This window comes from Hipposideros armiger, unplaced genomic scaffold (genome assembly GCF_001890085.2).
Source record: "Hipposideros armiger isolate ML-2016 unplaced genomic scaffold, ASM189008v1 scaffold_284, whole genome shotgun sequence".
Taxonomy (NCBI): domain Eukaryota; kingdom Metazoa; phylum Chordata; class Mammalia; order Chiroptera; family Hipposideridae; genus Hipposideros; species Hipposideros armiger.
Genome location: NW_017731634.1, coordinates 2121548 through 2148619, shown reverse-complemented (window position 1 = coordinate 2148619; position 27072 = coordinate 2121548). Strand labels below are relative to the sequence as shown.

The 27072-nt window shown below is 63.0% G+C and overlaps 2 protein-coding genes and 1 long non-coding RNA gene across 9 annotated transcripts in view; 1 reads left to right on the top strand and 2 right to left on the bottom strand.

Moving 5' to 3' along the window:
• LOC109391170 (uncharacterized) overlaps nucleotides 1-2705 on the bottom strand; it is an 8340-nt gene extending 5635 nt beyond the window's left edge. The window contains exon 1 of the long non-coding RNA XR_002125744.1: nucleotides 2617-2705. This is a non-coding gene — a long non-coding RNA (uncharacterized LOC109391170). The remainder of the gene's footprint in view (nucleotides 1-2616) is intronic.
• Nucleotides 1586-20798, top strand: SAMD11 (sterile alpha motif domain containing 11). Of its 6 annotated transcripts, none has more exons than XM_019658465.1 (15): nucleotides 1586-2914; nucleotides 4006-4097; nucleotides 7161-7342; nucleotides 8788-8838; nucleotides 12329-12420; nucleotides 15072-15161; nucleotides 15250-15384; nucleotides 16810-16863; nucleotides 17197-17356; nucleotides 18293-18408; nucleotides 18627-18705; nucleotides 18784-19280; nucleotides 19457-19578; nucleotides 19899-20009; nucleotides 20105-20798. In XM_019658465.1, the coding sequence occupies exons 1-15, from the start codon at nucleotides 2398-2400 to the stop codon at nucleotides 20330-20332; spliced, it is 2526 nt and encodes an 841-aa protein (XP_019514010.1). In that variant the 5' UTR covers nucleotides 1586-2397; the 3' UTR covers nucleotides 20333-20798. The 6 variants fall into 6 exon arrangements, with proteins under 6 accessions (XP_019514010.1, XP_019514014.1, XP_019514009.1 ...); XM_019658464.1 differs by having other exon boundaries at nucleotides 1588-2914; nucleotides 12296-12420; XM_019658469.1 differs by lacking the exon at nucleotides 15072-15161 and having other exon boundaries at nucleotides 12296-12420.
• The window catches only part of NOC2L (NOC2 like nucleolar associated transcriptional repressor), a 12898-nt gene continuing 6285 nt past the window's right edge, over nucleotides 20460-27072 (bottom strand). For both annotated transcript variants that reach the window (XM_019658471.1, XM_019658472.1), the window contains exons 11-19: nucleotides 26773-26912; nucleotides 25962-26073; nucleotides 24170-24283; nucleotides 23707-23808; nucleotides 22423-22566; nucleotides 22214-22327; nucleotides 21674-21806; nucleotides 21277-21369; nucleotides 20460-21046 (exon numbers count right to left, since the gene is read on the bottom strand). In XM_019658471.1, coding sequence (XP_019514016.1) covers nucleotides 20940-21046; nucleotides 21277-21369; nucleotides 21674-21806; nucleotides 22214-22327; nucleotides 22423-22566; nucleotides 23707-23808; nucleotides 24170-24283; nucleotides 25962-26073; nucleotides 26773-26912 — 1059 coding nt within the window. In that variant the 3' untranslated portion in view covers nucleotides 20460-20939. The remainder of the gene's footprint in view (nucleotides 21047-21276; nucleotides 21370-21673; nucleotides 21807-22213; nucleotides 22328-22422; nucleotides 22567-23706; nucleotides 23809-24169; nucleotides 24284-25961; nucleotides 26074-26772; nucleotides 26913-27072) is intronic.

The window sequence follows — 27072 nt, the reverse complement described above, 5'->3', positions numbered from 1 at the left end:
GGTTGGAGGAGACCTGGCCTGACAGCTGAGTGGGACCTGCTCAGATCACCACATGCTTTACCAGCCTTCCATCCCCAAAACAGTGTGAAGCTCGGGGCTGAGGAGGCCAGAGGCTCAGAGCGCAGGTGCACCCAGCATGAGAAGAGCTGGGTGCAGGGGACTGTCTTTTGGCAGCAGAGTCGGGGCTGTGACCAGACAGCAGGTGCATGAGCCTCCCGCTTGTCCCCCAGCGGAGACCTGACAGCCTCTGCACGGACACGATGGCTCCTCTGTGGGCCTTGGCTCTAGGACAGGGACAGCCTCCTGCGGCCATTGGACATGGAGGCAGCACAGCAAGACAGGTCACAGAGGCGGCTGCCGGGGGAGTTCCCAAACTGTCACACCTGGGGTCAGGCATGTGCAGGGGTTCAGGCTGCAGATGGGGCCATGGGGCCATGGGTGGCGAAGCGAGGAAGGGTCGCTCACATTCATACCCACACTCCCATCTGGCCCTTAAGCGCGGCTGACAATGTATGAGGAATGCAGGAAGCAAAAGCGAGGAGGCAGAGGTTGGGGTGCACAGGTTCCCACACACATTCCTGCTCTGAGCCCAGACCTCGCTCCCCAGGCCGGTATTGGGGTCAGCTGGTGCCTCAGTTGAGGATGATGTGAGAAGCATGTGTCAGTGAGGGAAAGCACAACGGTCACCCGGCTGGCGCCAGGCGTCTGGCAGGAGGTGTGTCCCCACTCCCAGCCCCTCCCTTACACAAGGATGCTCGTGCAAGCGCTTCAGTGACGCAGCCCCAGAGCCTGGTCAGGAGCTGCTCACACAGAAGCCCTGCCAGGGTACAGCTCAGAAGGGAAGGGGTTAGGGTCTGAGACCACTTTCTAGCTTATCCAAAATGACGCACCAAAGAAACACAGCCGGTCTCACCAAAGCCTCAGGCTCCTCCGCTTTTCTTCCTCATTCTCCCGCTGTGAGGCTGACATGCTGCTGACTCCCACGGAGGTGTGGGTTGGCCACCAGCGCACAAGACCCAGGCCTGGGCTGAGGCTGGGCCGCCCCCCCAAGGCATCAAGGTGGACATGGATGTAGCAGGTCTTTACCCAGGCCTGCTCCTGGCAGGGAACCCCACATTCAGCTACCCTCCTCCTCCCCACACCCCCATCCCTCACCCAGATTGGGTCCAGCCCACTTTCCTGCCCCACACCATGGCTGAGGTTCTTTGTCCTGGAGTCAGACAGCCTGGATCTGAAACAGCTGTGACATCAGACTTACTTGACTTCTCTGTGTCTCACCTTCCTCATCTATAAAGTGGGGACAGCCTAGTGAACTAGCACGTGTCAAGTGCCTAGTAAGGTGGCAACAATCCACAGGGTTGTGACGGCTCTTAGTCACAAAACACAAAACCTTCGCAGCAGATGACCGCCGACCACACACACACACACACACACCACAAATTGGCCCACACCCTGTAAGTGCAGAGACCCCCACACCCTCTGCCCTCTGGGCACAGATGCCCGCCCACCACCCACCGTGCACACTCCTACCCAGAGCTGCAGGCTCACACTCACACCCGCCAACCCTGCGGGCCAGGCCCAGGCCGGACCCCCCCCCTCCGGAAGGAGCCAGCTCCGGTCCTGGCCTGCCCCGGCCCCACCTGGAGTCCCGCACTCCCTCTACAATGGCGCTTTCGGTGCGCGCCACATCTCGCTAGCCCGCTTACACCCCCCAGACCCTGGGTCTCCCTTCCTCCCAGCTTCGACCACTCGGGAATAGAGCAGGGGGTGCAGCCCTGTCTTGCCTCCCGCCGTGTGAGCCAGGTCGGCCGTCACGCACCCCTTGCTGGATCCCGCGCCCGCCCGCCGCGCCGGGGCCGTTTAAATGGGCCAAGTTGTGGCGGCGGCGGCGGCGGCGGCGGCGGCGGCGGGAGTCTCCCAAGTCCCCGCCGGGCGGGCGCGCGCCAGTGTACGCGGGTGCGCGGCCCGGGAAGCGGAGCGGGGCGGGGCGGGGGCCTGGGACCCCCAGGCGGGGCGCGGGGCCCGAGACTTCCCGACTCCTCACTGCCCTGCTCGGCCTGGCGGGCGGACCAGCGAGCGGGGCGCAGGGCAGCCCCAGGGGGCGCGGGCGCAGGTGTCCCGGCGCCCCGTGGAGCCCCAGGGCCCTGGAGCTGCGGTGCCCGGCACGTCGATTCGAGATCGATAGCAGCACCATGCCTCGGGCAGCCAAGACCCCGCCAACCGGCCGGGCAGCGGTCCGAGGTGGGCCGGCTGCCGGCTTCGGGGCGCAGTAGCGGGAAGGGCGGGCGCGCGGCCAGGCGCCTCCCGGGCCCCCCACCCTCGAGACCCAACTCCGACCTGGGCCGGAACAAGTTGCGCCGGCGGCAGGGAGCCAGGCTGCAGGACCAGCGGCCCGCCATGCCGGCCGTCAAGAAGGAGCTCCCGTGCCGCGAGGACCTGGCCCTGGCTCTCGCCACCTTCCACCCGACCCTGGCCGCCTTGCCGGTGCCGCCGCTGCCTGGCTACCTGGCGCCACTGCCTGCGGTGGCCGCCCTGCCCCCTGCCGCCTCGCTCCCCGCCGCGACCGCCGGCTACGAGGCGCTGCTGGCTCCGCCGCTCCGCGCCCCGCGCGCCTACCTGAGCCTGCACGAGGCAGCCCCGCGCTTCCACCTGCCCCGGGACCCCCTGGCCCTCGAGCGCTTCTCGGCCACTGCGGCCGCGGCACCGGATTTCCAGCCGCTGCTGGACAACGGCGAGCCGTGCATCGAGGTCGAGTGCGGCGCCAACCGCGCGCTGCTCTACGTGCGCAAACTCTGCCAGGGCAGCAAGGGGCCGTCCATCCGCCACCGCGGCGAGTGGCTCACACCCAACGAGTTCCAGTTCGTCAGCGGCCGCGAGACGGCCAAGGACTGGAAACGCAGCATCCGCCACAAAGGTGCGCCGGAGGTGGGGTCGCGGGCCGCTCCCCTCCGCTCCCGGGGACCCGTGGGTCCGGACCCCACTCCTTCCTTCATCTGGGAGACTCCATCACCGCCCGGAGAGGGCGCTGTGACTCCGGGGCTGCCGCAGGGACACTGCCCCCCCCCTCCAGCCCCCCGCCGCAGCGCAGTCGCCTCGGTGGAGCCGGGCTAAGAGCTCTCGGCCTCCCCGATTCCCCCGGCTCCAGCCGCGGTGCCCTGGCTCCCTGATGCGCACTAGCCGGCCGCGCCTACCGCTCCGAAGGTCTTTTCGAGATTCCTGAGGCTCAGGGGAAGTTTATGGGAACTCGGGAGAGCAGGCGGTGGCCGGCTGGGTAGGACACTTCCCCCCGACACACACACACCCGGGCGTGGAGCCACCACTTCTGACAGGAGAGCAGGGGCACACATGCGGCCAGGGAGCCGGTGCGCACTGCTGGAGGGAACGGCAAAGCGTAGGGGTGGCGCTGGCAGGTGGGGGCCGCGGGGGCGCGCGTCGGGCGGAGGCGCGCGCGGAGCAGGAGCTGCGGCGGCTTGGGAGCAGCCTGTTTGGGCTCCCGCAGGAGTCTGGCTCCAAGGGCGCGACGGGCAGGAGCGAAGGAGGGCAGCGCGGTTAGCGCCAGGCGCCGGCATGGGGGGAGTTAGAAAGTTGGGGACCCAGTGTCGCTCGACCTTGGGGCTCGCGGCTCCGCGGTGGCCGCCCTCTTCCCGCCGCAGGGTCAGGCGCAGCCCCAGGTCCTGACGGCGCCTCTCACCTGCGCCCGGCTCTACCTTCCCCGGCCCTGCTCCGGGTTCCAGGGAACCGCGTGGAGCCCCGGGAGCGCGCGAGGAGGGGGAGGAGGCTGTCCTTCATCAGTTTCTGAGCTCTGCAAATCCCCGCGGCGTCCGAGAGGCTGGGGCGGGCGGTGGGGCTGGGTGGCAGGTTCGCAAGTCGGACACAGGTGGGTGTTCGTACACGTGCCGGGCGGAGGCCGGCTTTGCAGCGGACTGAGCCCGGAAGTGTGCCCGCGCGTGGGCTTTAGCTGTGCCGCCCACTCCCTCACTCGTCCTGCCTCGGCTCTCCTCGCAGGGAAAAGTCTGAAGACGCTTATGTCCAAGGGGATTCTGCAGGTGCACCCTCCGATCTGCGACTGTCCGGGCTGTCGGATATCTTCCCCGGTGGTGAGAGAAAAGCGGGGGATTCGGGGTCTGTGAAACTTGTGTGTGTGCTATGGGATACGGAGGCTTTACTCCAAGCCTGCCCCAGTGCAGGAGGGAGCCCCTGGGGAAAATAGGGGGTGGCAACCTGGGGCTCCTGAAGTCCCGCTCCCTGGAGTAATGGGGCCTGGGGACTCTGCCCTGTCACAAGGCTTGAGTGTCACCATGTCGTCTGTTCCAGCTTGGACGAGGGTCCAGATGTGTGTTCTGGGGTGGCTGTAGGCTTGGATGTGAGTGACCTGCATCTCGGTGCCCAGGGCTGGGCCCTGGGTGCCCAGGAGTGTCTGGGGCAGCATCTGTGCAGTGTGGGCCTCTGGTATCAAGAGACCTGAGGCTGGTTGGAGGCTGGTTGGAGGCTGGTGCGTCCCTGGCCTGTGTGCACCCTGACTGAGCCCCTCATGGCCTAGGGGAGCAGGGGAGATTGGGAGCCTGTCCCAGCACTTGTCCTCAGGGAGGACCGACCTGAGAAGGAAGCTGTATTCTGAAGGGACCAATTTTGAGACCCTGGGGGAGGGGGTGTTGTACTGCTATTCCAGGCACCACTCAGCAGCTCCCTGTGGCAGGAAGGGGTGGGAGAGACAGAGCCTGAGAAGACCCGGGCCCCTGGCCTTGCCTTAAGCTTGTTGTCTTTGGACTGGCAGCGGGTGGGGGAGATGTCCTGGGTTCCGCTTGGGCCCTGGGGGCAGGTTCCCTGGGCCAGCTGGAAAGCCACAGACACAGCTGTGAAGACAGACATGAGGTCAGACACACAAGTTGGGCAGGGGGAGGGGACAGCCACGTCCCACCCCACACATCGTCCTACACAGGCGCTGTGGAGACAGAGTACACACAGGCCTACAGCCCACCATACTGGCCTGGGGCGCGAGGCCCAGCTCTCTGTCCACCTCCGCTCCTTCCTGCAGCTGGTGCTGCAGAGGGGTCCTCTGGGCCCCTCCAGGCAGTTTGGTGGGAGGACACTGCTTGGATGGGGTTTGGACAGGGGACACAGTCTGTCTGAAGCTCCTAGGTCCCTGCCCTGCACCCCTCCCTGAAGGCTCCACAGACCCCCTTGTCTTTCCAGCCCCCGCTTTTTCCACAGAGACTGGCTTCCCCCAACCCACAGCCAGGTCCACGGGTTGAGCACACTTACAGATTCCCGGGGCAGACTGGGGGTCCACGTGGCACAGGGGTCTTGCAGCCGTGCAAACAGCCTGTGCACGCCCACCCTCACAGTCTGAGGAGCCAGCATGTGGCTGGGGGCAGAGGCTCAGCACCCAGCATTCACATCTGGACTGCTGAGCAGGGCGAAGGCTGAGGTCTCACGCGTGCGTGGAGGCATTGTGTTCCCCGTCCTTGGCCAGAGTCAGTGCTGCCCATCCCGGTCTCTCGTCTGGAGCCCCCCTCCCACGGGAGCACCCCCAGAGCCACCCTGGCTAGCGTAGCTCATCTGCCATCATCCCAAGCGGCAGCTTCAACCACTGCCTTGTCCCTCTCCTCTTCCTGTCCTACAGATGAGAAGCAGAGGACCACGTGTTTCCTTTTCTTCTTATGCGAGTTTAAGGAAAGCAGAAGCAGGAGGGGAGGTCCTGGCGCTTGGGCTGCAGCAGGCTAGCGAAGGGCAGAGTTGAGGGGGACTTCCCAGCAGAGTGCACTCCACACAGGTGGGGGGGGGGCTGTTGAGCCCAGTGGCTGGCAGGAAGAGGCACAGGGACCAGATGGGTAGCCACGCCTGCAGCCTTGGCCACGCTCCGATGTTACTGGTGTAGCAGAGCCAAGACCAGGGCCTTACAGGGGACACACCTGGCCCACTCCTACACTCAGACCTTGCCAGGCCTCAGGGCTGCCCAGTCAAGCCCACAGAGTGTGTGCAGAGGAAAGGGAGTCCCGGGAGGTTCGTTGGGCAGGTTCTGGGGAGACGGTGGCTCCTGGGGCTGAAGAGAGCCTTTCTCTGGAGGAAGGGACTGTGATGGCCGTACAGCTGTCCTTTAGGTCCAGGACGACTGGTCCAGGGAGCAGCGAGTCCCTCCTTGGCCCTTTGCTCCTGGAGTCCTGGCAGCAGGAACATGGGGCTCAAAGGAGGGCCCACTGACCGGGAAGATGAGAAAGAATCCCAAGGTCCCTGCCACCTCCATGAGCTGCTAACCTGTTATTAAATGAGAAAAAGCTTCCTACCCACCAGAAAACCATCATTAACTTTTTTTCTCCCCCTGGGGCAGCAGGACCTAGAGGTACTGGAGGCCATGGTGCGTGGGGCCCTGGCCAAGGCACAGGACACGGCTTCCCGCTCTGTTCTCCGTGCCTGGGCGTCTCACCATACCCACTGTGGGCAAAGGGAAAATCGGAGTCTCTCAGGGCTCCTGAGACAAAGGGTCTGGCTGGTCAGGATTCCTGGGCAGGAGACCTATGAACTCTCAGCCTGCAATTTGCAAGGGGTCGGCAGGCTCAGGCCTCAAGCTTTGAAATCCGCCCCCCCACCACCATCCTCAAGCCAGGCTCTGCCAGCACTAACGGAATGGAAAGGGACTTGGTCTCAGTTGGGGTTTCACAGAATCTCAGTGGGGTCGCCAGGCATATGCACACATGGCAGAGTACATGTTGAAAAGTGAAGGGAGCTGGGAAAGTGGGGTCTGCCTCCCTGGGGCACCTCACACTTACGCTGATGGCCATGGAGGGAGCTGGGCTACAGTGTGCGGTCTGGATGAGGCAGTGCCCAGAGCAGCCTGGCTGGGGTGCGCCCCCAGCCTCAGCACTCTCTGCAGTTCAGCATGGGCTGAGCAGGAAGGTGGTCTGCAAGGCTCTGACCGAGGCCTCGCTGCTCTTGTCTTGGGCCCTGGTCAGCTGTGGCTCCTGCCAGCCCTGGGGCCTGTCCTGGAGGCTGGAAGCCCCTGCACTCCAGGTGGGGCAGTGGGAAGCATTGGCGATTGGTTGTGCCTATTTGATCTGAGTGAGGGCTTCTGTCACCGGGGTGCTGCGTCGGGGGTCAGGCCTGGGGTGCCAGCCGCCCAGGGCCTGAGGGACCTAACCTTCTCCTCGTCCCACTCTGCCCAGAATCGGGGGCGTCTGGCAGACAAGAGGACACTTGCCCTGCCCCCTGCGCGAGTCCTAAAGAAGGAACTGACCCCCAGCTTCTTGTCCAGTGATGGCGACAGTGATGGGAGTGGCCCGGCCTGTGGGCAGCATCTGGGTTTGAAGCAGGAGAACGACCCTCACGTTCGTATCATGAAGAGAAGGTGTGTCCACTGAGGACCAGGTGGAGGGCTCACGGGCTCTGGCGGGGGCAGGGACATCAAGATAGGTCTCCAGGCGGCTAAAGGCACATCCAGGCCTGGGGGGATTCCTTTGCCCTGGGGACAGGGCCTGAGTTTAGCTTGTGCCTCGGGCTATCAGCAGCTGCCACAGCTGAAACAAAGCCTGGACCCCCAGGGACAGCCCAGCCTCCTCCACTTCACAGGACCACAGTGAGAGCCCACCTTGCCCCCACTTGGGGACCGAGGGCCAAGCCAGGGATCAATCACTTTGATGGGGGGCAGGCACCACCAGCGGTGGGCCAGGGAGGGGCCCATGCAATTCCATGTGGAGAAAGGGCTGAGAGGGACAGAACTGCTGGTAGGGGGCAGGGAGGGGTCTGCCCAGGGGCTCAGGAGAAGGGCAGTAGGGGAGCTCACTCTCCTTGATAGCTAGCAGTTCTCCTGGCTCCTCAGTGTCCCTTCCAGGCTTGAGGCCACCCTTCCTGACCTCACACTCGCTCCCCTCATGGCAGAGGAACGTCCTCTGTCCACTAACCCCTTTGTCCATCCGTATCTGTTGTACGGATGTGTTGTACATCCCCAGAATTTCCAGGCCTTTTCTGTTCCCGCTGAGTCTATTATTTTTTTTAGCTGAGCCATCCCGCCACCTGTTGGCAGCTCAGCTCGGGCTGGGACTCGAACTGCTGTTGCTTAGAGCTCACACCCTTGAGCGAGCTCTTAACCAACATAGCCACTCGGCCGGCCCACCGCTGAGTCTTTTAACATGTCCCAGGTTCTCCCACCCTAGAATCTCCTCTCATCCCCAAGCCACCCACACTCACCTAAGTGAGGCACCACACAGGCCGCCCACTGCCCTCCCTCAGCCCACGGGTCTTCCCAAGGACACTGCTGTGGGTGAAGGTGTGGGCATAGGGCACGGCTGTTTCCTGCTGCCACCGCTATGCAGTGGTCACTTTTGGGAGGAAACTGGGCAGCAGCTAGGACCCGGGGGCCTACATTCACCTGGGCTGACGCCCAACCATCCATGCCTGACCTGGTTCCATCTCAGCTGGGACAGTTCTAGTGACTAGGAATTTGGGTTCAGTCTCATGAGTGACATGCAGAGAAAGCTGCAGCCCCCACCCCAGCACAACATGGGAGCCCCTCTGGGCCCCTGCAACAAGAGAAAGAGATATGGCGGCCCAGGCTCAAAGCGTCCCAGTTCCCTTGTCTGCTGAAGCCAGGAGCTGGCTTCTGCCCCGTGAGCCTGTCCCAGTGGCAGCTGCCAGCCGGCTGTACTGGTACCAGATGGCGCTGGAGACCGTCCGAGCCAGCCCAATGCCTTCGGGCCGGTGCTCGGGGCAGATGGGGACATGCCCCACACGAGCCCTGCTGTCCAGGTGCCGGGTCCTACAGGCCACGCTGATCCTCTGCTTCTCTCCTTGCAGAGTCCACACCCACTGGGATGTGAACATCTCCTTCCGAGAGATGTCCTGCAGGTAGGGTCCTGTGCGGGCAGGGTGGTCTTGTTTCGCTTCCCCTTGGTCTGCTTCGAAATCTCTCCAGCCTCCCACCCTTTCTTCCCCTCTTTAGTATGTGGTCAGTCCGTTTGTCAACTTGTGCCCAGGTCTTCACAGCAGCACAGCTGTGGATTCTGGGCAGCCCAACCCTGGAGGCAGAGTGCACCCCCCCTCCCACACAAGACTGGCCATTTGAGCCCATCTGCCTAAAGATGAGGCCGTGACCTCCCCCTCCCACCCTCCCAGAGACCCACCAGGAGCTGCGAATGAGAATGTGAGAGGGGTCTTGAAGGATGCATAGGAATTCACTAGGGAACTGGCTGAGAAACGAGGCTAGGGGATGTGGGCGGGGAGGAAGAGAGGGAAGCCAGTAGGTATAGTTCAATTAGACACTAAAGCGCTTTGGGTGGTGGGCCTGTTGGGCGTTCCTCCAGCCTGCGGGAGCCGAAACTTCTTGAGCAGGAGCATGACCAGGTGTATGTTTTGAAAAGGTCCTCTGGAGGCCTGGCCTAGCAGGCTGGGGGGTTGCTCCAGTCCGTGCTGATTCAGGCAGTGGAAGCAGGATGGAGGGAGATAAAAATGAGGGGACCTGATGAGGAGGTCGGGGAGAGCATTGGGGAGACCCGGGTCCGGGTTCCAGACGGGAAAGGGATGGTCAGTCATGGGTGGGGCCCAGGCTGTGGTTTCTGGTCACTGGGATCAAGCCTTAGCCCGGGCCTCTGGGGAGGCCACAGGATGAGGGCCCAGTGGGCAGTGGGCACCCTGCTGGCCGGGCTTCCTGGGCTTGTCCTCCCCACGCCTGGCCGGGCTCTGTGCCTGGTGCGTTGTTATTTATGTCTGGGAGAATGCCTGGGTCCTGGAGCCAGATTACAATGAAAGATCTTCAAACTTATTTGCACCCCATGTTGAAGCTGACTGCTTAGCTGATGGTTTTATGCATCGTCATGAGCGTTGGTGACATTTTACGAGGCTTGTGCTTGGGGAGTGTAAGGATGACTTGTCAGCGAAAGCGGTAGGGGACCAGGGGCTGCTCCTTCTGCCTGCAGCCCCCCTCCCCCAACTCCGCACAGCCTTAGCTAGTGGGAAAGTATCCTAAGTGTCCAGACACAGGATCTAGAAATGCCGCAGATGAGTTTCTGGATTTTTCCAGAGGGGAAATTGTGGTGGGGGCGTGGCCAAGAGGACACAACCCATGTGCCCCACCCCGTCTGTCCAGGGAGGGCACACAGCCCAGCCTCACGCTGCCTGCACGCTCCGTGTCTGTCTCTTCCCGTCTGTCCTTGGGCTCCATCTATCTGTCCCATAATGCCTGTCTGCCACCACCACTCACTCCATCTGCCTGTCCATCTCCATCTGTCATTCTCCATTTGTCTGTTCATCTGGCTGTATCATCAGTCTGTCCATCGTCTGTCCATTCATTCCCTGTCCCTCAGTCGCTCTGACCCTGCAGTGGACCAGTATGCTTGCCTGGAGCTCCCCTTTACGCCCCACGTATGGGGCAGCAGGCAGGCGATGTGGTCCCTGTCCACTTGAAGCTTCTGAGCTGGCCAAGAGATGGACAAGGACTGGACAGCATGGTGGTCGCAGAGGGAGTCTGGAGGAGCTCAGGGGGGCCCTCAACGCAAGTTGGGGTCTGAAGTGTCAGGTCCTTCTCCTGTCAGCCTCCCAGCACACCCTCCTCCACTCGCCCCCTTCCCTGAGGCTCTGGGTCATCTGCTATCCCATGCCCCGCCCCCTCGGACAGCCTCCAAAACTCTGGTGGGCCTCCTCCCTGTGGGTAACGAGGAGGGTGTTTTCATGGCTGTGGGAACCTCACACTGGGATGCCAGGAACAGGGCTCACGCACTTTCAGTCTGGTGTGTGCAGCTTCTTTGTGGTTCTTTCCGGCAGTTTGTTCAGTGCCCAGAGCAGGTTTTCCTGGGCAGGGCAAGGTGAACCCCCAAGGCAGAGAGAGCAGGGTGTCCTGATTCCCACTAGGCATCACCCCCACGAGGCCACAGCACCCAGCAGGGGCCCGAATGACCAACCAGCAAGTGAAAGCTGCTGGCCATCGTGGGGGTGGGGACAGACCGGGCCCCTGTGTGGGGCTGGGCTGAGGGTTCATGGGGAACAAACTGAGGGGGCCTGTCCTCACCTGCTCATCTCCCCGGAGTTGGTTCACTTCCCGCAGGAGTCTGGGGCCACCAGAAAGGGGTCCCCTCAAGGGAGAACTCAGGCAGTCTTGGCCCCGCCTCCAGGCCCCAGCCCCTCCCAGGTGCTGAGACAGCAGTGCTCCGCCTCCAACCTCCCCCCACCCCCAGTGATGAGGATGCGAGGGGGTGGGGTGGCTGCCAGCTAGTCCCCTGGAGGACCTGCTCCCACCCACCCAGCGCCTGTCTCTCCTGGGGAGGAGGTAGGGAGGGGGCCCAGGCCTCATGCTTGGTGCTGAAACTGATCTGCTTAGGGGCCAGCTGGGATTAGCGGCAGCTGCCCGGGCCAGGGGGCTATTTAATGAGGCTTAGGGTTTTTCCCAGGTCACTCTGCGGAGGTCCCCTTGGCAGCGGCCGGAGGGCTGCTCTGTTACAGGTGGGCCAGGGAGCAAGGGGCTGGAGGGGGGAGCGTTGGGCTGTCCCTGTTTGTCCTCTGTCCGGTGCTAACTTTCTGTGGCTCCAGGCTGCAAGGTGGCGGGGTGACCGTTGTTTGTGATGACTAAGGGAGATGCTCTCAGAACCCCTATCACACTGGGGTTTGCTCACTTGCTCCTCTGCCTGGGGTTCTGTGATGTAGGACTGAGCTGATTTAGCAGGACCAGAAATGAGGGAACAAAGCAGTTAAATGTGTTCACTCCAAGCGGGCAGCCTTGGGGAGAGCCGTGTCATAAGCACACCAGGGGACCAGGCTCCCGTCTGTGTGTGTGCCTGTCTGCATCTGCGGCCCGTGTGTCCTCGAACATGCATTTCCTTGGCTGCTGGACTGTGGCCTGACCCTGGGGTTCCTGACTTGAAGAAGTTGGGGGTCCACGGCTGGTTGCAAGTTTTAGCTGAAACAGCGTGGGCAGCGTTCTTTCTGAAGCAGCTGGTGCAGTAGTGACGTATTGTGTGACAGGTGCGCTCTCTGGGCGCCTGTTCCCCTGGTGGGTGCCTGGCTGCGCTCTGAGCAAGGGGCAGGGATGTGGTCGGTGGCTGGTGGCTCTGGAGACAGTGTGGCCAGGCTGCACACAGACCGTCCCTGGGGACTGAGAGTACACACTTGGCAGGCCCTGGGGGATGAGATGTTTCTCTTGGATACACTCACATGTGCTGTCACAGGCCACACAGCAGCAGCATGCAAGAGGCATTGCCACACCAAGATGCTGTGCCCAGGTGACACGCGCCCCACACTTGAGCTAGGTCAGGCACGTGTTCCCGTTGGGCACATGGCCTCTCAGGGTCTCCCTTCCCTTCTTGTGTTGCTGCAGCCAGGACAGTGACTTCCCCACCCTTGTCTCCAGCCTGTGTCAGGGAGGCCACCTCGTTATGCCCGAGCATCAGAGCCGCTGTGAGTTCCAGAGAGGCGGCGTGGACCTCGGCCTGGGGGCCACAGGTGAGGTGCCTGGAGACAGTGGCTCAGTGGGGGACAGCCCGCCTGCCCCGCCCAGTGTCTCCGCTTAGTGGCTTTGGGTACTGCCACCCTCAGCAGCCTTGGCAGGCTGCCAGGGAGGGCAGAGGAGGAGGCCGGTTGTCCCCTGTGGTGGTGGTGGTGGTGATGGGGAGCATGGGGGGGGGCGCTCTGTGTGATGGTAATTGTGTTAATCCCAGCCAGCCAGCTGGGCAGATGGGTGGAGCGGTGAGGCTGCTGCTGGGTGGACTTGGAGTGGCCGAGGCCACCGCCAGCCACTCCTCATCGGGACAGAGGAAAGCAGGACAGACAGGGATGTGCAAGGCCTGACGTTCTCAGAAACGCGTTGCCTGCAAGGACATACACAGCCCCCACGGAGCATGGGTCCGTCACCTGAGAATGGGTGGGGGAGAGGAGCTCAGAGAGAGGGGCCCCTTGAGGATGGGGCAGAGTGGGGCACAGTTGAGGGGACAGGGGGGGTGAAAGGAGCTGGCAGGGGTCCCTTGCTGTCCTGCAAACCCTAGGCAGTGGCTGCCTTCTCAGGAAGGCTGGGCAGGGGTGGTCTCCTGTCTGGGCCCCCACACCTGCCTGTGTTGTGTGGGGGTGGGGTGGGAGGCAGCTGAGCAGGCGGCTGATAAAATCTAATTGCGCCATCGATCTGGAGGAGCCTGATCTGGGAGGAGCCCCGCAATGGCTGTGGTGCTCTGAGCCGGCCCTCCCCAGCACGGGTGAGCCTCAGGTGCCTGGACACACTGTGTGTGTGCCCCAGAGGCACGTGCGCCCCGCTCCCAGCCAGAGCTGCGTATGTGCCTGGGGCCTCAGCACTCCGTGTCTGGGTGTCACCATGCCACATTCTGTGTCAAGGTGTCAACCCTCTCGCTTCATGCGGAGGTCCAGGGCAGACATGGGGGCTCCTCGGCTCACGTGCGCGGCAGAAAGTGCCCCGCACACACGCTGGCTCCAGGCTTCCCTTGTTCCCCTCAGCCCTTGTCCTGGCCCCTGAGGAGAGTGGGAGTGGGTCCGTGCTGGCGTCTGGTGACTGTGTCCCTCACCAAGCACTGGTGCAGCCCCAGGCCCCTGTGGCAGGACCTCACTGCAGCCTCTTTCACCCTCAGCCCTACCTCCCCAGAAGGAGGAGCCCCCCCCCACCCCTAACAGAAAGGGGCTTGTTCCACCCTTGAAAATGGGAAACTTCATGGCGAAGTGCAAGCCTTGGGTCATCATAGACCAGACGGGGGTGTGGGGCTGGGGTGTGGGGCCAGCCGAGACCCACAGCTGGACGTCGGGTACTCCTGACTGGGGCCCTGATGCTCCGGGGCTGGTGGGGGCGAACTATGACTTCCTCAGGGTCCTCATGCTGGTGGTACCCGCCCTCCTCCCGGTGGGTCCCTGAGGTAGGGACCGGGCAGGGCATGGGGCTGGGCCGCTGGGCCCAGGCCAGTGGCAGCAAGGTGGCCAAGATCGATAAGTTATTAGCACCATTCTGTCAGCTGTAAAGTGGAGATTGATCGTGCTGCACTTCCCGGTCTGATAAAAATGACAGATTAAGGGAATAAGGAAAAGGAATTAGGCTTTGGAGCTAATGGCAGGGCTTCTGGAGAGCCCCCTCACCCAGGTGTCACAGTGGGCCAGGGTCACAGAGGAGGCGGCATCTCCTTTACCCCACCCACCCAGACAGCCTTGTGAGGATGGAGAGGGGGCTGGCACCTGGGAGCCAGCACGGGGGTGGGGAGGAGAGCAGAACCACTGCTGAGCTGAGACCTTGGGCTCAAGAGGGAGCATGGCGTCGGGGTGCCAGGGGCTAGGGTGGAGAGGGGCTGGCTCAGGCAGTTGGATAAGTGTGGCGTGGATGTGGGACCTGACAGAATAGCGTAGGGCGGCGGGGCCTGTGTTCCCCACTGCTCTGCCGTGGGGAGGTGTGGTGGGGGCTGTGCACAACTTTACGGCTGCTCAGGTGCCCTCCAGAGCTCAGTTCGTTCGGCGGGTGGGCAGGCAAGGTCAGGTGTTGGCTCAGGCTTTCTGGGGGCAGCAAGGGGTGCAGCCGGGGTGAAGTGCCTTGGAGCAGTGGAGGTGGCAGGTGCGCCCAACCTCAGGGGCCTTGAAGTGGCCTCGGGGTCCTACAGCCAGGAGACCTCTGTGAGCAGGAAGAGTTTGGGGCACCCTGGCCTGAGACCCTTGTACCGCTGGTCCTCACCTGTTCTGGGAGCAGGAGGTAGTAGTTCCCAGTCAAATCAGAAGTCTTCCCGAACTCTCCAAGGTGCTGAGTGGGCCTCGTTGTTCGCACAGACCAGTCTGGCTGGGTGGGCGCAGAAGGGCACCAGTGGGGTCCTGAGTTGCCACCTGAGGCTGTTACCACAAATTTGCATCTACACACACACACACCCCAGAGAGCCCAGAGCCCAGCGTCAGCACTGTCCCATGCCCTCACCCTGTCCCAACCCCGTATCACGTCCCCTGGCAGAAGGCCTGGGACTCCACCTGGCAAGGCCTTGATGTGACCAGGCACCTGAGCAGCGATGCCTGTGGTTCTGGGCTGAGCTGGGCCTGGGGCCAGCCTGGGGCCTCCCTGTCCTTGCCAGCCTCCATCACCTCCAGGCCCTGAGACACAGGGTGGGGCTCACTCTACCCTCCCCCAGGTGACTTGCTGGGCAAGAGGCTGGCTCGCTCCCCCCACGTCAGCAGTGACTGCCCTTTGGAGAAGAAGGCCCGAAGCAAGTCCCCCCAAGGTGGGAGCCATACCGGGGGTGGGGGTGCAGGTCACTGGAGGAGGGAGGGTGGAACTTAGACCCCTCACCGAGTGCTCCCCCACCACAGAGACTCTGTTGCTGCCGGAACTAGGGCCAAGGATGGCCCCCGAAGACCAGTATCGCCGGCTTGTGTCCGCACTCAGTGAGCCCAGCACCTTTGAGGACCCCCAGCGTCTCTACCACCTGGGCCTCCCCGGCCATGGTATGTGCCTGGGATCTCCCTGTTCCTGGAGGCCGCTAGTCACCCTGAAAAGAAGCCCTGGGGTCTTTGGCTGCTGATAGCAAGGCTGAGGTTGGATGCAGGTCTGTCAGCCCCTCAGCCCCCACAAGCCCCTTGTAGGTGGACAGGGAGGCATGACTCTCCTCCTACCTCTGCCTAAAGCAGCCACGGATATGGGTAGATCTTGGGGGTCCCCCCTTCATGTCTCCTGTGGCCCCACACCCACTGTCTCTTACTAAGCAGGGCCACCCCCTCAGTCCGACGTGCAGGCACTGTCATTTCACAGAGGAAGAAACTGAGTCTGGTGAGCCCAAGTGACAGTGGAAGGTCGGGGCTGAGCCAGTCCAAGCGGGCTCCCGAGGACCCCTGGTCTGTGTGCTGCAGCCTTCCCACTCCGGCTGCAGATCGGGGCTGCTCCAACAGGGAGCCCCTGGGTGTCCAGTAGCAGGGGCCAAGAGGAGGGGAGCAGTCAGCCCCAGAACGTCCACTGGTGGACGTCCAGAAGGCAGTGTGGACAGCAGTTGGGATATGGCCTCCAGGACCTCCCCGGTACTCAAGAGGCCCCAGCTGGAGGCGCGGTCCCCCACCCGTGCTGGCTCCAGCCATCTGTCCATTCCTCCTCTCACTTAGCAGTCCCACCCACCATCGCAGGGGCGCACTCCAGCGCCCTTCCCAGCTGCACCCTGACCTCGAAGACCCCAGCCCAATCTGGAGGAGCTTGGCTTTTCTGGCTGGAGGTGGCTGAGGGGGTGCTGAAAAAAGGGCACGATTTCCTCTCCTTACACAAGGCACTGTCCCCCAGGGCAGTCAGGCACCGAGAGCCTGAATAATTCACCAAATGTTAATAATTTAAAAATCTTTTTTAATTGCTTTCCCTGCCCGGCCTGGGGCTGGCTCCGCTGGCCTGCGCGGGGGAGGGGGCGCCAGCCGCCGGGGAGCAGCGCCGGGAGCTGAGCTGTCAATCACGGCGCCGCGCCGCCGCCCCCGCTGCGGAGCCGACTGTAAATAATCGAGGCCGCCGGGCGCGCGCGGGGGCGCGGAGGCCCCGCTGGGATCCAAGCAGGCGGCCGCGCCGGCTGGGCTCTGCGGGCTGGCACCCAGCCCGGGCAGGACCCACCTCCGCTTTTCGGGTAATTAATTTATAAACAGGCGGCGGCGAGAGCCTGCATAAGTGGGGAGCCGCGGGGGTACTCAGAGGCCCGGCCCTGAGCAGGATGGAGGGGCCCGGATGGGCGGCAGAGTGCATCAGACCGTGGAGTGTGCTCCGCGTGTTAGCTAGGAGGGGTCACCTGGGCAGCCTCAGTCCAGGGTTCGAGACACACTCCAGCTCCTGGACTCTGGTCACACTGCCCTCCAGGAACAGGGCTGTGCCCTAACTTGGGCCTTTGCACACCCCATCCCCTCAAGGCTCCAGAACGCCTGTCAGGATGGACCTTCGTGCGCCGCTGGCCTCCCTTGCCTGTGGGTTACTCCCCCTCCTCGCGGGGCGCCGCACTGGGTTCCTAGCCTCCCCGTATCCCTGCCAAAGGCTTCCCCGGATGGGGGTGCCTCCCGCCCCACCCCGGCACCCTCTAGCGTGTTGCACTGTGACCTGTGTGCCTCCTGCCCTATGGCCTGCTCATCTTTCTGTCCCGGGGACACACCGGCAGGGTGGGTGAGGCTGGGCTCCAGCGGGCTCCTCGTCGCCGTGGTGTCCTTGGCCACTGTACTGGGCTCACCAGGGTGGGGGGAGAGAGAGCCCAGTGGGAGCCTGGCCTCTGCGTCACGACTGCTGCCCACAATCCCCCCTCCCAGATCTCCTGAGGGTCCGGCAGGAGGTGGCCACAGCGGCTGTGAGGAGCCCCAGTGGTCTGGAGGTCCACCTGCCCTCATCCACAGGTCAACGTCGGAAGCAGGGCCTGGCTCAGCTCCGAGAGGGCACCGCTCCAGCTGGCGCCCCGTCCTTCTCAGAGAGGTACTGGGGCACTTGCATTTCTGAGGCCTCCCTATTCCATGTGCTTGTTTCCGGGGTGGGCAGACATCTTCCAGTTTCTGCAGCTCAGGTCCACAGCCTCCCCCACCATAGCTTGTCAGTACCTTACTCGGGCACTCTGCCATCACTGCCACACAGCCCTGCGGGTACTGAGTGCCAGGCACTGCGCGAGCTCTAGGTTCACGGCCTGTGCAGAAGGGGCCTGACGCCCGCTGAGCTGCGCAGAATGTGTGGGGCGACCACCCCGCTGGACAGGGTGTTAAGGGCAGTTTCTCTGCATTGAGCAACTGTGGGATCCCCTGAATCCAGGTGCCCCTGAGACAGCGGAGGACTTTGCTCCCCCAACAGGTAGGTGAGGGTGCTTGATGCAAACTGGGGGAGTCCGTGAAGAGGGTGGTGTAGAGGGGACAGATGGCAGAAGAGTGGGGCAGCGAGAGGCCTGGAAACCCCAAAGTTGGAAGCTGGGGCGGGGAATACCCGCCCCCAGTACCACCGATTCAGACGCGAGCCTTTGCGGCACGGACGCGGCCTCCCGGGCTTGTCGGGGCCCGGAGAACCCAGGCGGAAAGGGCTACAGCGGTCTCCGCCGGGCAAACCCAACAACGCGGCAACCCCCGCCCCACAGCGCGTCTGCAGCCGCCTCCCGGATCGCAGCTAATTGCGCCCCGCCCCTGGCGCGCCCGGCAGTAATCGCCGCTACAGTCGCCGCCGCCCGGCGGGTCAGCGCCTCCGCGCCGCCGCAGAGATTAATTGGCGCCGCCAGTGGGGGCCCGGCGGGGGCGGTGCGCGACCCGAAGTCGGAGCGAGCGGCGCATGGACCGCCGCCGGGCCGGCAATTAGCGGAGACGGCTGGAGTGGGGGCGGGGCAGTTCCGGGAATGGAGGGGACGCGCGGCGCTCACCGCCCTGCCGTCCACAGGGAGCTGTTACAACCACCTCCCTTGCTGTCATCTCAGAATGCCCCGCACATCGCCCTGGGCCCCCACCTCAGGCCTCCCCTCTTGGGGGTGCCCTCGGCTCTGTGCCAGACCCCAGGTGAGGAGTGAGCGGGTGTTGCAGCCCTTTGTCCTGGGGGGGGGGGGAAGGGTCCCGTGCATGCGGCCGTCTGGTGTGCCTCTCCAGAGCTGTGGCCACCGGTGCTCCTGTAGGACCCACCCTGCACTCGCTGAAGCCACGGATAGACTGGGGGAGGGGATTGGGTAGCCCGGGCCCACTGGGCCACCTGGCTTCTTGTCTGTCCCCTTCACAACCAGGCTATGGCTTCCTGCCCCCCGCCCAGGCGGAGATGTTTGCCAGGCAGCAGGAACTCCTGCGGAAGCAGAACCTGGCCAGGTAGGTGACACGGCTCACGGGGAGGAGGTGGCACTGCCAAGCTGGCTGACCCTCTGCTGTTGGCTCCCCATGGTCCAGGCTGGAGATGTCCGCAGAGCTGCTGCGTCAGAAGGACTTGGAGAGCACGCACAGACCTCAGCTGCTGGCGCCCCAAACCGCACTGCGCCCACCAGATGGCGTGGAGGAGCTGCCCCGCCGTGGGGCCATGCTGGTGCTGAGACACAGCTCTGCGCCACTGTTGGCCCTGCCCCCGCAGGGATCCCCAGGGCCCGGCCCCCCTACTCCACCCCGGGAGCCCACCCGCGGAGCCCCACGGAAGGGGGGCCCCAGCCCGGCCTGCACTGATGCCAGCGAGCCCAAAGAGACCACGGGGACTGGGCTCTGGGCACAAGACGGCTCTGAAGATGAGCCCCCCAAGGACTCAGATGGAGAGGACCCCGAGATGTTGGCTGTTGGGGGCCAGGCCACAGCTGGAGAGGCCAGCTCAGAGGGGAAGGGGTTTCTCCCAGGGTCGGTGCTTCCCTCTCCGCTGCCCCTGGGCCTGCCCTACGCCGTCAGCCCCTACCTCCACACAGGTGGGCACCTCCAATGCTCTCATCCCCCCATGGGGCGGGAGGAGACCCACCCTGGGGAGGGCATCCATGGGAGAACAATGGCTCTTAGTCACCATCCAACGTCTCTGAAGTTAGGGCAAAGGTCTACAGATAGGGGTGACAGGCCCAAACCCTAGTAACACCCCCTCCCCACCCAGGCACCATGGGGGGACTCTTCACTGATGGGGAGGCCACAACCCCTGAGGATGTCAGCAAGTGGACAGTGGACGATGTCTGCAGCTTTGTGGGGGGCCTGTCTGGCTGTGGAGAATATGCACCGGTGAGGGGGACCCCCGCCTGAGCTCCCCATTCCTCTGGGCCTCTCTACCCCAATTTCCTCTCCTCAAAACATGGGGTGGGGGAGACACTGGTGCATGCTCCCCTGTCCCCCTGCCATGTCAGCGCTTCTGCCTTCGATACTCACACACGCCCAACACAAAGGAGACTGTTCTCTCCTACCACAGACAACCCTCCTGGCTCTGCTCTCCAGAGAGCCTTGAGCCACCCAGGATGGGACCCTTGCTGGGCCGGAGGGATGCAGCAGGTGGGCAGGCGCCGTGCCTGGCATTCGGGCCCAACAAGCTCCCTGCCCCACACCAGGTCTTCAGAGAACAGGGCATAGACGGGGAGACCCTGCCTCTGCTGACGGAGGAGCACCTCCTGACCACCATGGGGCTGAAGCTAGGACCAGCTCTCAAGATCCGGGCCCAGGTGAGTGCCACCAGGGGTGGCGGTCCCCAGACAAGGGAGGGGGCGGCACCGGGGCGCCCGTGGCCGTAAGCCCCACCTGGCCCATGTCTCCGCAGGTCGCCAAGCGCCTGGGCCGGGTCTTCTACATGGCCAGCTTCCCTGTGGCTTTGCCACTGCAGCCACCAACCCTGCGGGCACCGGAGCGGGAGCCTGCCTCCAGGGAGCATCGCCTGTCCCCGGCAATGACCCCCTCTCCCTATGCTGGCCGAGTCTCTCCCAAGCAAGAGAACGGTACCATGGCTCTGCTCCCAGGGCCGGCAGACCCCCCCCAGCCTCTGTGCTGAGTGGGAGCGGGCTGCTCGGCCCGCAGCCCTTCTGTGCTGGCTGCTCCAACGACAAGGGCCCTACCCCCACGGCTTATTTTCCTTTTGGTTTTGGATGCAAAAACAATTTTAAAAAGGAAAACGTGACTTAAGAGGAAAGGAACGTGTTTCCAAAGATGGGGTGGCTGTAGAACCCGGCACAGACAGCTGGGGGGCTCTGTACCCTGGGCAGCTACAGGCAGACCAAAGACAAGAGGCCATGCGGGGCCTGGCTGTGCCCCTGGCTCCTCTGGGACTGGGGCTGCTGGGAGATTTTCAGCATCCTGACATCAGGCAAGAGGTCAGGGACCCTCTCAGGACCCGCCACCCTGGGAGCAGTCGTGGGCAGGCTCCATGTGCATTTCAACCCCAAGGCCACCACTTCAGGGATCAGCACAGCACCTGGTACTTTGATCATTTTGTTGTAAAAATAAAACCCTGCTCACCATCTACTGTCCACCCCCTGCATGAGTGCTGACCTCAGGGCCACTGGGCTCAGTGCCGGCCAGGCCAGGAAGTTGCAGGCCCATGGTCGACTGCCGGCAAGACGGGAACACTGCAGTCAGCCCCCGCAAGCCACGCGGGCCCCTCAGTCCTCCTCCGAGAGCTGTAGATCCTGCAGCTCATCCTCAGGCCCCTGGGCCAGCAGCCACAGCTCCAGGGGGGCCAGCCCCGCCTCCACGTCTGGGCCTCCTTCTGTAGAGAAGGACCAAGGCTTCACAAATCCTGCTTTATCAGGAAGAAGCCAGCCTTGGGGTCACTCAGCACTAGTTAATTTACCAGTGCCGTTGCCGTTGCTGCTGCTGCTGCCAGAATTCAGCAGGAATGGGGCAGCTGGCCTGGCATCCCCAGGGCCCAGCTTAGAGCCGTCCTCTCACCCAGGCCCATGACAGCCTTGGGCGCCCTCACCCCCAGGAACCACTCACCCTCTGAGCCACTGAATTCTTCGCCGCCGCTACTGCTGCCGTCCTCTTCCTCGTCTCCAGCCCTCTGCTGAGCTCCAGAGGACCTAGGTGTACCTGGGGACAGAGGAGAAGCGCCCATGGGAGCAGGCCCACGTACTGGGGGCAGCTGGGCTCAGCACTGCACCCACCCTATGCTCGAGCTTTCATGTACATGGAGGATTCAGAACTGCCCTGGGAAGTGGAGCCTGGGGACACACCTCAGAGCAAGCGAAGGGGCAGAAGGGGCTGGTGACAAGGGCGTGCAAACAGGAGCACTGAGGTGCGAGTGGGTGGCCCTCTGGCTCCTGGAGTTCTGGGGACGCCTTCCAGGCACGCCTGCCCTCCCCCAGGAGCACGACCGGGGTGTGCAGGCCCCCACCTCTCTCTGAGAAGTCCATGGTACTGTCCTCATCACTGTCCAGGTCAAAGAGGTCCTTGAACTCCACCCTGTCCTCATCCTTCCTGTCCCCCAGCTTCCGCCGCTTGATCTCTGGGAAGTCCAGATCTTCTAGCTGGAGAACCCAGAACCAGAGCAGCAGGTGAGGGGAGGCAGGCAGCCCTGAGACCCCATCCCAGAGCCACCGCAGAGCAGTCGTTGGCAGGAGCCCTGATCAGGCTGGCCTGAGTGCCTCGCACACTCAGTCCTGCTCCCTCCCACCACACAAGGACCCTGCTGGGCCACTTTTTCTGCGACTTCTAGTCAGTATCACTGGGCAGGGTTCCTGGACAGCCACCCTGCCAGGAACTGTCCCATCCATCAGCACCCACGGCACCAGGGCAGGACACAACTGGGCAGCCCCCAAACACCAGTGTGTGTCCCCGGGTCCACTCTCCCCCCCAACAGCCCCTTTTCCTGCCTCTCTGGCAGCGCTAGGGGCTGGGTCCCAGTGCTAGGCCCCAGCCCTGACCCTGCCCCCACCCGCTCTTTGCCGCTGATCTCCAGCTGGATCTCTCGGTCCCGGAGTTTACGCCACTGGCTGTAGTACTTGGTGAGCGGAGTCCCCTCTTCTCGTGTCTGCTTCTCCCAGGCATCCTGTGGCGGGACACGCAGGGTCACGGCCCATCCTGGCAAACCCTCAAACCCCAGCCACACGCTGACGTGCCCTCGGACGCCAGCTCCCCACTGACCACTGCCTGCTGGCTGGACACGCTGAAGGAGGCCCTCTGGCGCCGGCTGCAGATGTGGTCTGCGTTCTCCTGCACTTTCTCCAGCAGCTGGCGCACCTGCCGGCAGTAGTTGGCCACCTTGCACTCCCGGAGGAAGGATTTCAGCTGTAGAGGGAAGGGGCTCAGCCTTGTTCCAGACCCAGGGTGACTCTGCACCCCGTCACCAGCCAGGGCCTGTGAGAGCCACATGTGGCCACAGGGAGGCGGGTGTGTGTGGCGGAAGGGGGCATAGTGCACACACCTGTGTGTGGGGGGCGGGGCCTGTGTGACCAACATGGTCCAGACTGCCTGGCCTGAGGGCTGCACACACCCAGTGTGCCCCTCCGTGAATGAAGCTGTACAGCCACACACTCATTACATATCTCTGTGGGGTTTTGTACTCCAGCAAGAGAATTAACGCCGCTGTGGAATCCAGAGGACTGCAGAGTCTAAAATACCAGATGGCTCTTTACCAAAAAAATTTGCTGACCGTTTTAGACCGTAATCCCCGGGACTTGGAGCTCAGAAATAAGAGCCCTGCACTCTTGCATCTGTGTCTGGAAGGACCTCTGAGCCAGGTGCCATCTGGTGTGAGAAGCCCTCCCACCCCCCAAGCAGGACTGTGACTGGTTGGGGCTGATTACGCCCCCAGGGCCGTACAGGGACAGGCAACCCTCCACGCTTCCATGAGGCACAGGCCTTTCAGAGGTGGGAAACCCCTACACTGAAGGCAAATGGAGCCCCATGGGGGCCCCAGAAGGGACCTCGAGAGGAAGGACGCCTACGCCCTATTGGCTCCCCCCACCCCCACCGCCCAGCGCTGCCTGGAGGAAGCTGAGGTGGGGTCTGCATTGGCACCAGCCAGGGCTTCCTGCCACCCGAGCCTGCCCTAAGTCCTCACCCACACCCAGGACCCCGTGGGGAAGCGTGCAGTCAGGACACCAGCCAGACCCACAGCCCATTTGGTTCCAACTTCCCCAGGAAAGACCTCATGGCCCAGTCTGGTCCTGGAGTCCTTGCTGAGCTGCCCAGACCAGCCCCACCCCTTAGCTCGTGTTCCCTGCAGCACAGCCCCGGGAGTTTGGCTGCCAGATGGTGTCAGCGCAGAGCTGGTAAGGTTGTGCTGCTAGCTATGTGGCTGAGACAGGGCTGCCTCCACGTGCACCATGTAAGGGGGGAGCTGACCGTTAAGGCGGTCTAGTCTGCCTTTAAACAAGCCACCGAGGGGCATGGGTGGGGTGGGGGAGCTGGGCATCGGACACATACCTGCAGGACAGCAGGCAGTGCCAGTTCCGGGAACGCAATGCTATGTGCCTGGCTGTGCAGGTACTCAAGGGTGAGGTCGTACAGCTGCTCCAGCAGGCCGTCCTGTGCAGCACAGGCAGGGGACAGCATCAGGGCATAGGTGGGGGTGTAGGAGTTCAGACCACTTCCATCCAGGCTGACTTGTCAGCTCAGCTCGCTCTGCAGAGCAGGGACCCGGAGGCCGTGACCCCATAGCCTCTCTGGAAGCCACACTCAGACTCACGGGGGCCATGGCCAAGGAGTACCTGCCCCTCCCCCCACCCCAGGAGACCCATGAGGGTCCACGCTTATACTCCGGATAGTGGCAAGTCCCCTCCTGTCCAACTCATCTGCCTCCACAGTCATGTCGCAGCTAATCTCAGTGCCCTGCCACAGTCTGCCATGACCCCAGGTCCCCCGCTGGGAGGCCTAGACGCCGCCTCACCCGGTAGGCCTTCTCCTGCAGGTTGACCTTGGACAACTTCAGGACCACAGCGAAGTTGATGGGCTTGGAGCTCATGCGTCCGGGCCTCCTATTGAAGTCAACCTGCTGGAAAACCTGCACAGCCGCCACATCAGCTCAGGTGGTGGCGCCCCATGACCACGGCAACCTGCCCCACATGCACCCAATGCACCTGCCCCATCTGAAACCAGTGCACCCCACAGCCAGTGCACCCTTGTCTGCACCCCACTCCCTGCCCACACCCTGGATTCATCAAGATCCATCTTGAGAGCAAGAACAAGGGGCCAGATGTAGTGCCAGCCCTGCAGTCCCACAGACCCCACCCCACCTCCAAAGAGTCTTCTCACCTTCAAGCTCTAATGGCCCCCATGGGAGTCCCTTCGTCCCAGAGTGGGGCTATGCCCAATGGGGCCAGGATCAAGAACACATACACACACACACACACGCTACTGACCCTCTCCTAAAAATTGGGACAGAGACCCACAAGGACCGGTATCTGGAGACAAATGGTCCCTGCTATATACAGGTCCACTGTCCCTGTGTCATCCTCACCCAAAACCGCAGCGCCAGGGCTACTTCCCCAGGAGTAGCACACCAAGGGACACAAGCTCTCAGACGAGGGGCTGGGCGGCTCCTCCTCCCACGTCCTCTGCAGAGACCACAGGCTGTGCATGTCGGTGCTGGCTGTGGCCTCTTGGAGAAATCCTCCCCCAGGTCCAAAGGCTAAAGCCTGCCCAGGGGGAGCAGAGTGGGAGCGTGCCTGGCCTCTCGGGGTGGGTGGCCCATTCTGGGAGCGAGGTGCTGGTGAGAACACAGCGCCTCCCTGGCAGGGCGCTGCCCTCTCCCTAGGTTGGTCGGCCTGACTTCCCACCTGGGGGAGGGGGAGCAGGGCATTCATGGAGGCACAGAGTTTGGCTACTGGCTGTGGTTTTCTCTGGAGAGGAGAGGCCTGCACCCCTGCGTGTGAGAGGGATGTACAGGGCACAGCTGTGGCAAGCCATGGCAGGGTCAGTATGAGAGCTATGCAAAAGAGAAAAGTCCACAGGAGACCATGGGCAGAAAGGAACAGAGACAGGTACCCAGAGCAAGCCAGTAGGGACGCTGAGGGCTGGGAGGAAGGCCATCCCAGGGGAGTGGGTGTTTTCCACAGGATGTTCACAAGACCAGGAGACTGGGGCTCCCTTCCCCCACGTGCCAAAGTGTGGAGCACAGCGCTGGCCGCGCCACCACGCTACTCTGGACTGTCCCATGAGTGGTGCTGAGGCTTCTCTAATGGGAGACGTGACAGAGTATTTGCTGGGTTGGGGCCCAACCACCAGTGGATTTGTGGGCTTTGGACCACAGCCTTTCCCCACCTGAGCGCTGTGAGCATGCAAACAGATACACACGCGCACACACGGGGGCACGAAGAAGACAGAACGCAGCCTTGCAATCAGGCCTGGACTTCGAGCCCAGCTTTCCTGCTCACTCTAATCTTGGGCAAATGCCCAGATCAACCCAAGTCTGCGCCCTAAAACCAGACCCCTCAGGTCCACCCTGCAGTACAGCTGTTCTCGTCCTCGCAGCCACCCTTGCCAAGCAACACACATCACCAGCCTGGGCAAGTAGCAAGGCACTGAGTACAGGTGTCCTACAGGTGAGGGACCAGCACTCAGGAAAGCGACACCTAGTGGAGCTCAGAAGCTCTGAGTGAAACAGAAAGCGCCTCCAGGACAGCAGAGGCCCCGCCAGCCCTGGCCCAGCCCGCCCCACCCCGCCCCAGTGGCCCGCTTACCTCCAGGATGAAGGGCAGCACTGGGATGAAGACACCAGTGCGCTCCGAGAGCTGTGTCAGGGCGCGCACACAGTGCATGCGCAGTGGGTAGTAGCGTGCGGTGGGGACCAACCTGGGGCACCGGAAGAGGGAAGTGAACAGAGGCCCAGCCTCAGAGACCCCAAAACAATCCTCACCCTCCTGGCCAGCTGCACAAGCCCTTTCACAGGGAACCCCAATCTCAGCAGGAGCCCTCCCTGTCACTTCTGTCAGGGTCAGAAGTCACACCTGCACCAACGGAATCCTCTGCTACAACAAGGCAGGAAGACCCCACCTTAAGGACCTGCCTCTTTGCTCAGTTATGGTGTGGGGTGGCAGAGTCACTCATTCAAGCTTTTCTTTCCTGAGGAGAGCATCCAAGACTCCTCCTTCAAGAGGACAGGGGTGCCCCCTCCTGGCCAACAGCCATCAGGCCACATGTGGAGACCAATGTGAATGAATACCAGCCCTGTTGTCCAAGAAACCTGCAAACCCAAACTCCCTTCAGACTGTCCTCTACCCAGCACCCTGAGAATGCACATCGTACTGTGTCCTGGGACTAAGGTGCTAGGGAGCAGCCCATCTGCCCACGAGTCACAGAAGGCCCCACCCCTAGCCTTGCTGCCATGTCACAGACCCCAGACCCTGGGGACACTGCCCAGATCCTCCTGGAAAATTAGCCTCTCCCAGCCCTCCAGGAAGCCTCTCTGTAACCATGACCCTACGCTGACCTTGTTTCTGGACAACCCAAGTGGCCCTGGCCCTCAGAAGCACCCCGCAGTCCCGGACTCACTTGATGCAGCCGATGACAACCTGGGAGAGGGGGTAGATCAAGGGCTGGAGGGCTTCGCTGGGGTACACGCTGCCAAGAACATGGCTCCACAGGCGGAGGCAGTGCACAAACTGCCAGTTGTACACAGACTGGTACGTCTCCTGGGTGGGGTTCCGCCTCCAGGTCAACCCAGGGGCCCCACCTCACCCACCACACGCATAGCATTGCGCCCACCCCCAGCAAGGACCCCGCCAGCCCACAGGTGCTGGGGCGTCTCCCCTGGAGGCCAGGCCCACAGCTCAGCCCCGCCCATCCCCCCGG

Coding starts and splice junctions, on each gene's coding strand:
- SAMD11 (XM_019658464.1), top strand. CDS start 2,398: ATGCCGGCCGTCAAGAAGGAGCTCCCGTGCCGCGAGGACCTGGCCCTG. Junction 18,409..18,626: donor GGCTCTGTGCCAGACCCCAG/GTGAGGAGTGAG, acceptor CTTCACAACCAG/GCTATGGCTTCCTGCCCCCC. Junction 18,706..18,783: donor CGGAAGCAGAACCTGGCCAG/GTAGGTGACACG, acceptor CCCATGGTCCAG/GCTGGAGATGTCCGCAGAGC.